At 44.1% G+C, this 12,063-nt stretch overlaps 1 protein-coding gene across 6 annotated transcripts in view; it reads right to left on the bottom strand.

Moving 5' to 3' along the window:
- rerea (arginine-glutamic acid dipeptide (RE) repeats a) overlaps positions 1-12,063 on the bottom strand; it is a 112,184-nt gene that overhangs the window by 27,850 nt on the left and 72,271 nt on the right. For 4 of the 6 annotated variants that reach the window (XM_028408868.1, XM_028408866.1, XM_028408865.1 and 1 more), the window contains 3 exons: positions 7,534-7,639; positions 5,985-6,081; positions 4,749-4,853 (listed from right to left, as the gene is read on the bottom strand). In XM_028408868.1, the coding sequence (XP_028264669.1) occupies positions 4,749-4,853; positions 5,985-6,081; positions 7,534-7,639 (308 nt within the window). Of the gene's footprint in view, positions 1-1,236; positions 1,410-4,748; positions 4,854-5,984; positions 6,082-7,533; positions 7,640-12,063 lie in introns of those variants that run through there. The other 2 variants (XM_028408870.1, XM_028408871.1) reach the window with 1 other exon arrangement.

Raw genomic sequence — 12,063 nt, 5'->3', positions numbered from 1 at the left:
CACAGTGCATTTTGGCAGGAGGCTGTAAGGATGACAAATGAGAACCTGTGCACCAGAACAAGAACAGCGTGTCTGAAGACAGCCATGTTTTAATGCTGCACAGGTCCTGAGAGAGGAGGCAGAATACAGATCGCAGCAGGAAGGAGTTTCCATATAGACTGCAGGTACACTTGAAAAGAAACAGCAGGGAACTGTAAGTGCATGTGATAAACTCATGTCTTTGAAAATACTTCCATTAATTGTCATGTGCATTCTTGTACACAACAATAAAAAAACAAATAAATTACTTGCCAGCTTCTCTTTTAATTTCCTGCTTATTTATGTAGACAGTAAGGCAGAAATAAAAAAAAATCTGCTGTTCTGAATGTATTTATTATTATAAAATGTAGTGTAACACTGTATAAAATAATATTTATTTTACCTGCACACTAAACACATTAACACAAAGCCATTTGTTGCTTACAAGTTCAGCTTTAACTCAGCATTAGCACACAGTCGTGTGAAGTGATTACAGGCTTACTTATTAAACCCAAACAACAACGACAGTCTGGTCAACTTTGTGTGTGTCTGCCACGGACCGTCTGCAATCAATGGTTGCCCCGCCCCCTCCATCAATTTCCCCCAATCACAGCGCGAGACTTTGGCACACTGACATAATTGCAGCACGACAGAAAAAAAAACACAGACTCAACTTTACGGTAATAGTAACGTGACAAGCAGCCTGTTGAAATCACAGCTGTAAAGGTTTGGTTGCACCCTCAGCAACGCTTCATGCGCCATGTCATCCCGGTTTGTAAACAGCAGCTGCAAAATGGAGCCAGGGGAAGCCTCTCCGGCTCTTCATACCGTCAGATAACTACGCTGGACGGACATCTATCCGTGCACTACCCGGGGATGCAAACGTACACGCTGTGCGTACACAGGAGTTTCAGAGGAATTGTTGTAACAAAGGCGTGATACTACGGTAATCCCATTGTGGCAGCGCAAACGCGTAACGGTATGTGAGCTGCAGTGACAGCCTGCATGTTCAACAGCATGCAGCTCTCTGCTCTACTGACACTATGTGCACCAGTCAGCCCCGACACAAACACAATGACAGCGACGCGGACAGCCCTGCAAACATCACACAGTTTAGTCAGACAGCTGGAAGGCAACCCATGGAAATAAAACGAGCCGACACTCGCGCAGCAACCAATAACGGCACGAGAAAGCAGGAGAATATGATCGCAGACCTACCTCCGGGGACTGAACAGATCGTCCATTTCTGACATCGAGCCCTAAAGGTTGGGTGATGACACTGTGTGTGTATACTGTTCGTTGGAATGAACTCCCCTCTCACACCTATTTCTAGGTGCTCAAAATGGAGAACCACGCATTCACTCCGGAGAGGTGTTCACTGAGCTTGTGCTGTGACCTCAGCCTGCACGTACAGCGTCGCAAGCTCAGCCTCGCTCCTCCACAGACACTACTGAGCATGTGCTGCGACCTCACACACACACACACACACCCAGGCGGAGGCAGACAGACACGCATGCAGGATACGGAATTCATCTCTCCTCATATGTCTGCACCATAATAAACAAGGGTGAAATTGCAATGCTGCAGACAGCCCGCTCAGAATACCAAACGAGCGGAGAGGAGGGCGCAAGGGAGCGGAAGACTGAGACTGCACAGGGCTGTGGAGGAGGGGGTTTCCAAGAGGCAACCCTCAGTGCCAGTAACAAGCACATCTGTCACTGCTACACGTGAGACACATAAAACACAACAATGAACCGATTCAAATCTTGCTGCTTGTCCTCTTGTAAATATAATATGCTCCGAATGTATCTTGAATCGTTAAGGGAAAATTTAAAAAATCCCCACAAAGCAATGCCTATATGATGTAGTAGGGCAATAATGTAAATCATAAATGAATAAATAAATAAATAAATATATTTTTAGTAGCCAAAAAAATGAATGCACTTCATCCAAGCACAATAAACAGTAGTAATACTGTCAGAATATATATTGTCAGATCAGTAATTTTGCCAAGCACACAGCAGGTACAACAAATAAACAATATGAGGAAAACAAACACTAAAAGTAATTGCGAACATGTCAACTATGTTTACAACATGGGGTTATTGTACTGTAGACTTCTGTCACGTAATTTTCTGCAATAAATTAAGTTAAATAAACTAAATAAATGTTTTTTGTGAAGAGACCAGGGGGATGTTATTACAGCATAAATACCTGATAAACAACAAACTAGACATTATTGTTCAAGACAACAGCTCTCTGACCTTATCACTGTGACACATGCACAATACCAGCTTCCTGAAACTAAAGCTGCTCAGCCATGATTGCTTCTATCATTTACACTCGTGTCTTTCTGTGACATGTCAAAATGCCTTGTGTTAAATCAGACAAGCCATTTATTGAGCTCCTTGTAGCATTTCCATCCTAATCTTAATGTTAATGCAAAACATCAGTAATTAAAAAACCTGACATGTGGTTTGACAAATATCAACACATGCCAAACAATTACAAAGCCATGGGGGTTTCCCTGTCTCATTTCCCATAATTACACACATTAGGATCATTCTTTGTGCACTGATAACATTATCAACAATAATGAGCAAACAGCATCATTAGACTTAACACTGTGCAGCCAAAGCCAAAAAGCAGAAGGTTCATGTAGAGGAAAATTGAGGAAATAATAATCTCACTTTAAAAAATTGCATAATCTCAAAATTTGCTCCCATGGAGTGAATACAGAAAAACAAATACAACAATGTTTTTTTTTAAATAAATCTGTACATGTCCAATAATGAATTTCAAGGGATGTGTCATATGGTAGTTATTGTGACACTGAACAAAAACCATCATTCATATAATTTTAGCTGCAATTTTGTAGGCATATATATATATATATATATATATATATATATATATATATATATATATATATATATATATATATATATATATATATATATATATACACTCAACAAAAATATAAACGCAACACTTTTGTTTTTGCTCCCATGTTTCATGAGATGGACTTGAAGATCTAAACTTCATTCCAGATACACAATATTACCATTCCTCTCAAACATTGTTCACAAATCTGTCTAAATGTGTGATAGTGAGCACTTCTGCTTTGCTGAGATAATCCATCCCACCTCACAGGTGTGCCACATCAAGATGCTGATCTGACATCATGATTAGTGCACAGGTGTACCTCAAACTGCCCACAATAAAAGGCCACCCTGAAATGTGCATTTTGTTTCTGCTTTATTGACGGTCTGGGGACTCAGAACCAGTCAGTATCTGGTGTGACCACCATTTGCCTCATGCAGTGCAACACATCTTCTTCGCATAGAGCTTATCAGATTGTCTATTGTGGCCTGTGGAATGTTGGTCCACTCCTCTTCAATGGCTGTGCGAAGTTGCTGGATATTAGTGGGAACTGGTGCACGCTGTCGTATACGCCGGTCAAGCACATCCCAAACATGTTCAATGGGTGACATGTCCAGTGAGTATGCTGGCCATGCAAGAACTGGGACATTTTCAGCTTCCAAGAATTGTGTACAGATCCTTGCAACATGGGGCCGTGCATTATCTTGCTGAAACATGAGGTGATGTTCATGGATGTATGGCACAACAATGGGCCTCAGGATCTCATCACGGTATCTCTGTGCATTCAAAATGCCATCAATAAAATGCACCTGTGTTCTTCGTCCATAACAGATGCCTGCCCATACCATGACCCCACCACCACCATGGGCCACTCGATCCACAACATTGACATCAGCAAAGTGCTCACCCACACGACGCCACACACGCTGTCTGCCATCTGCCCTGAACAATGTAAACCGAGATTCATCCGTGAAGAGAACACCTCTCCAACGTGCTAGACGCCATCGAATGTGAGCATTTGCCCACTCAAATCTGTTACGGCGACGATCTGGAGTCAGGTTAAGACCCCGATGAGGACGACGAGCATGCAGTTGAGCTTCCCTGAGACGGTTTCTGACAGTTTGTGCAGAAATTGTTTGGTTATGCAAACCAATTGTTTCAGCAGCTGTCTGAGTGGCTGGTCTCAGACGATCTCGGAGGTGAACCTGCTGGATGTGGAGGTCCTGGGCTGGTGTGGTTACTCGTGGTCTGCGGTTGTGAGGCCGGTTGGATGTACTGCCATATTCTCTGAAACGCCTTTGGAGACGGCTTATGGTGGAGAAATGAACATTCAATGCACGAGCAACAGATCTGGTTGACATTCCTGCTGTCAGCATGCCAATTGCACGCTCCCTCAATGCTTGTGGCATCTGTGGCATTTTGCTGTGAGGCACATTTCAGGGTGGCCTTTTATTGTGGGCAGTTTGAGGTACACCTGTGCACTAATCATGATGTCAGATCAGCATCTTGATGTGGCACACCTGTGAGGTGGGATGGATTATCTCAGCAAAGCAGAAGTGCTCACTATCACACATTTAGACAGATTTGTGAACAATGTTTGAGAGGAATGGTAATATTGTGTATCTGGAATGAAGTTTAGATCTTCAAGTCCATCTCATGAAACATGGGAGCAAAAACAAAAGTGTTGCGTTTATATTTTTGTTGAGTGTATATATATATTATTACATTATGTAAACATTATATACCGTATATATAGCTGCTATATGAGCTGACATATCTGAACCAACCAGCAGCAGAATGAAGGAAGGTAAGATATCAGTAATGTAGCTGCACAGTAAGATCCTCACCTGGTTTCCGGGTTGTATCCGAGGATATAGAAAAAGGAGTCAATGCGGGCTTTGAACTCCCGGGCAGCAAAAATGTCAGAGAAATGGGAAATGTTGCATTTCCCCCTGCAGGAGAGAAGAAGAAGGCATTAATAGACAAAACCGGCTACATGACAAAGTGATACCCTAGCAGCAGCACAAATAACCCTAATTAGAAGCTGTTGGGATGTTCATCTACTGGAGATGACAAATACAGCAGCGGGTATCTAGCGCCTGTCAGTGCCTGCTGACTTTTGTGGTGAAACATTAGGCTCTGGCTACTAAAGTCGTAAACACCAGCTGAACATGTCAGCATCGGCTCATCTGCTGCAGCTGATGCTGCAGAGATGTGGATGGGAATTCAACCTGCCTGTCTCCCTCCCCACATGATAAGGGGAGGGGGAGGGGGGGGGGCACGACCACATCTTGATGCCATTTCCTGTTTCCAGCACCGTGGTGTCTGGTTGTATCAAAATAACACACATCACAGGCATATGGAGCTGGGCTGCCTTACTGAGACAGAGTATCTTTCTCCCCCTGAAAAGATTAAAGGGTGCTAAGGAGAGCTGTCTTTGGAGAGCTACAGTATTACAGCATCCCACTGGAATTCCCTCCCGTTTATCTAAAGCCTGGAGAATAAGTCAAATCAAAGGGAGCTCTGTGTAGGAGAAGTTGCAGCTAATTTTCCCTTAAATCAGTGGTTTCTGGAAGACATGGCTTTGCTGCTCACATGTGGTTTCTGTTAAAGAAAAAGGGGACGAGGGAGTGGAGGGGTGGTCAGACAGGAATGGATGAGGAGACAGAGGCAGGGACAAAGACAGAACACAATGCCTGATTCCAGACCAAAACACTAATTAAGGCTGCAGGCATTATATTTGTCCATTCTGGCAGCTCCAGCTCAGAGTAGTACAGTGTTATATTTTGTATATATTTACTACTATTAAAACACACAATTATTGTGCTCTTGGTTTACAGAGACCTGCCACAAATATGGAAATAGGGTGGTATCATTGTTCTGCTCATACAGACATATTAGAATGCACAACAGTAGAATATCCTAAGAGGAGAGGGGGCTGGCTGCAGACCTCCACTGTGGGGACGCATCAGGTACAGGCTCTACAACAGCACATAAACTGGCATGAAACTTCATCTAAAGGGCAGCTTCTCACCTTTACAAATACATACTGAAAAATAAATATCTGACGTGTATGTGTTTACCTGAGAGCAGCAGCATGATAAGTGTCCACGTAGTCAGAGATGAAAAGTTCTCGACTCCTGACCACTGGGTCTGTGATAACCAGCTCCCGGCCAGAGTCTGGAAAACAAAGAAACACCAGTGCTTAATAAATTACAGTCTGCATTATATACACAAAGCTAAGGTGACCAAACGCATTGATCTATGACAAAAGAAGGGAACAGAGATTAAGTAGTTTTGAACTCTGTGTAGACCCAAAGTAACAAGTATCTCTGAGGAGGTCAATAATATGCCACATGATTCAATAAAGCCAATAAACTGTGGTCCCCTGAGGAGAGGACATAATGTTCAGTTCTCAAGTCAAATGACCCTTACGGAGGTTAAAATGCATCAGCAGCCCAGAGAAGGGCTAGGACTCGTCTTTGACAAATGACCTGAGCTGTGGCCGCGGCGCTCCGGCCCTGTGACATCAATTCTAATAATCCCAAGTCACTGCTGCAAGGACACAGTGCAGATAGCTGTGCCGTGCTGTGGTGCAATGACGGAGTGTTTTGACACCTTAAGTGACAGTTTTACCTTTGACAGACACTATGTTTGGATTATTGTAAAAAACAAAACAAAAAAAACAGCAATAACAACACCCTGTTATAACTGTGACCACAGATGCATTTGTGCTCTGGTTACAAGGCTGTGTATATTTAGAGTGGATTGCATTCTGAGAGGCTAACTGAGAAAAGCTAAGCCATTAGGGGTCGGTAGCCAACTGTTAACAGGAAGTGTCGACAGGTGTGTCTTAAAACAATACAATACAAAAATAATACATTGTACACTCTGTACTTCTTTTGTCCGAAAGGCAGAAGGAACTCTGTACCAGATAGTTTAACAACCACCTATTAAAATTAATAATGTGTGTACAATTTGTTGAAATATCAGTGATAGATATAAACAATAAAATATTTATATTGCAAGTTCATTCTGTTCACTTATACACTTTCTATATTCAACATATGTGGCTGTTCTGTCATTATTTAAACCTTAATACTAGAAAAAAATATATATTTTAAGTCAGTGTTACATTCAACTCCTCCTGACCGGCACGTTCTGTCATGAGAGTTTGATGTTCAGCTGCTAAAGCTCATTGACAGTGCTCCTGTCTGTGAATGTGTATGTGTTAGAGTGTGATGAGTCCACTGGCACTGATGGGTGTTGAGAGTGTGTGTGCTCAACGGCCACATGACACTGCGGGTTATTAACACTTGACAGTGCTGCTGTCTGGCCTGAAGGAGTGTTACCCAGGGAACAGCATGGTGCTATGGGATTGGCTCAGCTGCCTGGGACACTGTCTTCTGGTTTCTGTTTGAAATTCACAGCTCACTCTCATATAACCCAACAGTGTGGAGTGCAGAGAGTGTGTGTTTGTGAAGGAGACAGAGGGGGTTGTGCTGCACAGAAAACAAGTGTATTTACTTTTGTGTGTGTGAGAGAGAGAAAATAAGTGTTTGTTACTCATGTGTTTGTGTACTGTATATGCACATGTGCAGGTGTTTTTGGAATCTCAGAATGCAGACTTACCATTTTCATTGTTACGATCCTGCACCAGGTGCTGGTAGACGGAGTCGGGCACCTCTGACTGGCGGTAGTACCATTTCACATTCATCAGCAGATGGTCCCGTTTACTCTGCAACACAGAGACACACAGAGCGAGTGAAAAAAAGATCGCACACTAAGATAAACAGACATCATTTTGTTTGATTACGACGTCACAAACTGGCCTCTTGGCAAAGAATGATGCTGTGCAGATGCACTGTTTATGACTCACACAGGCTGATGCCAAAAAGCACACAGAGCGACCAAGTCAATTAAAAAGGGATTGTAGGGCATTTAGAGCCTTAATAAAGTAAACAGTGGGATGGCTGTTTGCTGGAGGAGGCATGGAGTGAGCGGAACCAGGGGGAGGAGGGGGAGGAGGAGGAGGAGGAGGGATGAGCATGCTTCTACAAATCAGCCCTCTACACTAGTTTCTCATTATTTTACTAACAGGAGGTATCAGGAATTTAACATTCTTTTTAATGTCTTCATGCACTGGTACAGTATCTGTTTTCTATGCTTTGGACTATATGCTCTTTTAGTGCTGCCACCCACTGGCCTTTTTAATAGCTGCAAGTCAGCAAGTGCCTGTAATTCTTTAGATGACCAGCAAGGGGCAGCACTGAGGTGAGTCGAAAGGCTTTCCAGGGCCAGTCAATGAAAACACAGACCTGGAAGGAAAAAGGGGGAGGTGGGTAGAAAATAGTATAAAACTGAGGCCAGTGCTGAGGTGGGGGATTAAAAGGGCAAAATACTGTTTTCATTTCATGTTATAAAATATTTATTGTGCCTTCACACAAGCTCAGCTTACTGTCTCAGTGGTTTGAAAGAACATTAGAGACACTGCAAGCCTGGGTGCTGGACTGCGACACAATACGATTGGCCCCAGCCATGTCTATTAAGGGCTCTGCACTGACTGCACTGAACTAGCAAACCGAGGCACCTGCACCGCCATTGACACCACCCATGGACTACAGGAAAAATAAGCATATGGAAAAATGGAAAAGGGAAAGAGAATGGTAATCTAAGACAGACAGCTTAACATCCGCTTTTTCCAGACATGTGTGTATGTGTGTGTGTCTGTTTCTGTGTACAGGAACATGAGGTCAGGGTAAAGATATTTAAAGCTTTTAGAGTACATTGTTCTGTTATGTCACTGGGGAGGAGACTGAGCACATGCAGCCAAGCAAATCATCACCTCCCTCAAACCTCAAGCCCACCTCTGGTTTTCCCATTCTCTCCATTCCTTTTTCCTCTTCCTCACTCACTCCTCCTCCTCCATCTTTCTCAGTCTACCTTTCACTTCTTCATTTTCTCTTCCCCGATTCTTTCCCATTTCTCAAGCCCTGAGCAGCGAGCAGGAGTGAGTAAGTGAGCTTGGACGTGTTAAACAGCAGCTGGCATGCAGTCAGTCAGCTGCATTTACTGCTCTGGATGATTATATGTAGTATGCACGCAATACCACATAGCCACACACACTTTTTGCTTGTGCTTCAACAGAGAGAGAGAAAGCCATACTGATGGACTGAGACACAGACACCCCCCAAGCACATACTGTGTGAAGAGATGTGTGCAATGACGTCATGTCGCTCCCCCTCCCACAGAGCAGTCAGCCCACCCTTCCCAGCCCCTTGTCTATCCAGTGTACAGACACTGTTGCCTTCTAGACTAACAGCCTGTCTGCCACAGCAGAACAAGTAGTTATCCAGTGCTTATACATAATTAATGCTTTAAGGAGACTGTAAATGCTGCCAGTGTGCTACCTGAACATTTCATTTTCTGCCTGTAAAACCACAAAATCAAAGGGATTTCAGAGAGCTGGAACATACAGCATGATGCAAACAGAATGTACAGGCAGGCAGGTGGAAAGCCACAAACACCTACACACACACAAACTGGTTTTACACCATTATTTGTTCCATTTATGTTTGTCTGCATTATTTTACACCAATCAAAGCAGAGACCAAATGTTATTTCCACTATCATCATTGGTATCCTTGTTGCTACAGAACGGCTGCCACTCTCCAGAGCAGATTGCAGTTATGAAGCTCACAGCAGCGTTAAGCCCTCTCAGGCAAAAGAGGGAGGGAGATGGAGAGAGTGCAACATATGGAGCACGGAGTGGGAGTGGAGCATAGCTTTCAATTATCACAATTCTATAAACATGCGGGGTAGAAAAATGAGTAGATAACACAAGGAGAAAATGAAGGGAGATGATAGACAGCTCAGACTCATCACACAGGCTACTAGTTGTATTGTCTGGGTTTTTGTTAAGCCTGCTATAGAAAATGACAGAGAGGGAACATATAAGAACCACAATGCTGATTTGATTAGAGACATTCCACGCTGCCTGTCGAGAGCAGAGCATAGCTGAGCCCAGCACAATGTCAGCCATCTTTGTCTGTCCTGCCAGAGGCTAAACATGGCCCTGCCCTCCCTCCTCCTGGGCCCTAAACCCTGGGAATACAGCCTGCAGAGAGGCCAAAAGACTTACCAACTCACTACTGAGAGAAAGAAATGAAACAAAAGGAGAAAAAAGAAGTGCAAAGAAGCAGTACAGAGCAAGGGGGGGGGGGCATTAAGGAGAGAGAGAAAAAGGAGTTGGATTAAGGTAGGAGTAGTAAGTCCATCTCATTTCCTCAGACTTTAAATCACAACTGTCCTCCTGCTGCTGCTGCTGCTTTACCTCCACCCCCCACCCCCAAGGTTACAAGGCTACCCCTTTATTCATTGAGGTGATGTAAATCTGAGAGTCATGCTTTGGGGCAAAACACAATAGCGCCTCTCCTCCCCTCCAGTGGCTCAGCTTGGCCTGTGGCATTCTTGAGCACACTCATAAGACAGGGGTTTGTTTATAGGAGGGTTGCTTGTCAAACAGTTAGGTGTCAGAAAATACTACAAGATCTCGAGTATATTTTCCCGTCAAATGAATAAAAAAATATGAGATACAGTTAATAGGAAATTGCACTGATCACAGTTCTAAAGATAGGTCAGGCATTGTGTGAGTCAGTTAATTCTCCCTCCGACTAGCTAAAGGTGGCTGGCCCCTTTAGGGTCCATAATGGCTGTGCAGTTTTCTTTGTGTTGCCGCATGTGTGTGCAGTCAGCTCTAGAGCGAGGGCCCCCATGTACAACCACAATACCACAAAGACTGGAGGGAGAAGAGGGACATACAGAGGGCAGAGTTTCCTCTTTATAAGAAGTGCTTTCAATTTGAAAAGAAACCATCTCTGTTATGTATGGGATGAATTCAGTGAAAAAAAAAGATGGACTGATAGTGAGATTCATTTTCAAGTACAGGAGTGTAAAATCAATACTCTGCTTTTCATTGCAAAATCCATCCCAACACTAATAAGTGTTTCTATGTTTGGGAGAGCGCACAGCAGAAGAAGTAGAGGAGAGCTGCTTTCATGTCTGTCCACAGTGGCCTTTACAATATAGTCACTGCCTTACAGACAGGGAATGCTGTTACAACCTGCAACCCTCAAACCTAATACCCCCCCCCCCCTCCTCCTCCTCCTCCCTGCACTGTAACACTAGAGCCTTGCTTTAAACAATACCAGATCCTCCTGCTCCCACACGACAGGCCCCCAGTGCACCTCGTTAACAGGAAACCTCTGTTTATTTTCTCTGCTTTTCAAACACTCTTCTTCTTCCTCTGCCAACTCTGTTAGTGACCCCCGCTCCCCCTCCCCTCTCCCTCCCACTGATGACAACAGCAGCCAGGATCTATGACTTCCTTCAGGAGGTGGCAACCGGAAGTAAAGAAGGAAAGACCGATCCCAAAAACACAGACAAAGGAGACTGTCAAGAGCCAGGGAGGGAAGGAGGGAGGCAGAAGAGGGAGGTCAAAAAGACAAGAGCAGAAGCAGATCAGTGTTAGCCAGGAATGTCAAGCAGTTCAGCTAGACTAGTAGGCTGGTGAGCTAATAGCTTAGCTAGCTAATGCCCCAGGGGCAGGGAAGGCTCTGGTATAGTAGATCAGGGCTGGCAGCGTTGTGACATTGACACGGAGGCTCAAAATGGTAGGGAGGGCGGATTGTGGGAGTGTTCACGTAGCCTGTCGCAAGGGGAGAGTAAGCACAACCAAAGAACAAAAGGCTGATTGTGGCATTTGGAGGCAGAGATGGGATCTGGGAGGACTAATCTGCTGCTTCGACATGATAAGATTAGAGAGGAGAGGCAGGAAGAGCTGGCTGGGAAGATCGCACATACACTGCTATAAATACACACTCACACACACACACACACAAAGATGATGGATCTGATTGGAAGGGTTTTCCACTCAGCTTTCCCTCTTTCTGACTTTCCTCCTTTCTCTCTCTTATTTTCTCCCGACAGTGAGATCTGCCAGCACACCAGCACTCAATAAGCACTTCCATCTGGATGACAGAACACACACACACACACTCACACACACAAAATTGTATGTGTGTGTGGACATACAGTGGCGAGGTACAAGCGATCTGCTGTGCTCACGCAATCTTCAACATCTCAGTGACTGACAAAAGAGGA

Source organism: Parambassis ranga, chromosome 7, assembly GCF_900634625.1.
Source record: "Parambassis ranga chromosome 7, fParRan2.1, whole genome shotgun sequence".
In the NCBI taxonomy this organism is placed as follows: domain Eukaryota; kingdom Metazoa; phylum Chordata; class Actinopteri; family Ambassidae; genus Parambassis; species Parambassis ranga.
This window is presented reverse-complemented; position numbering and strand designations above follow the sequence as displayed.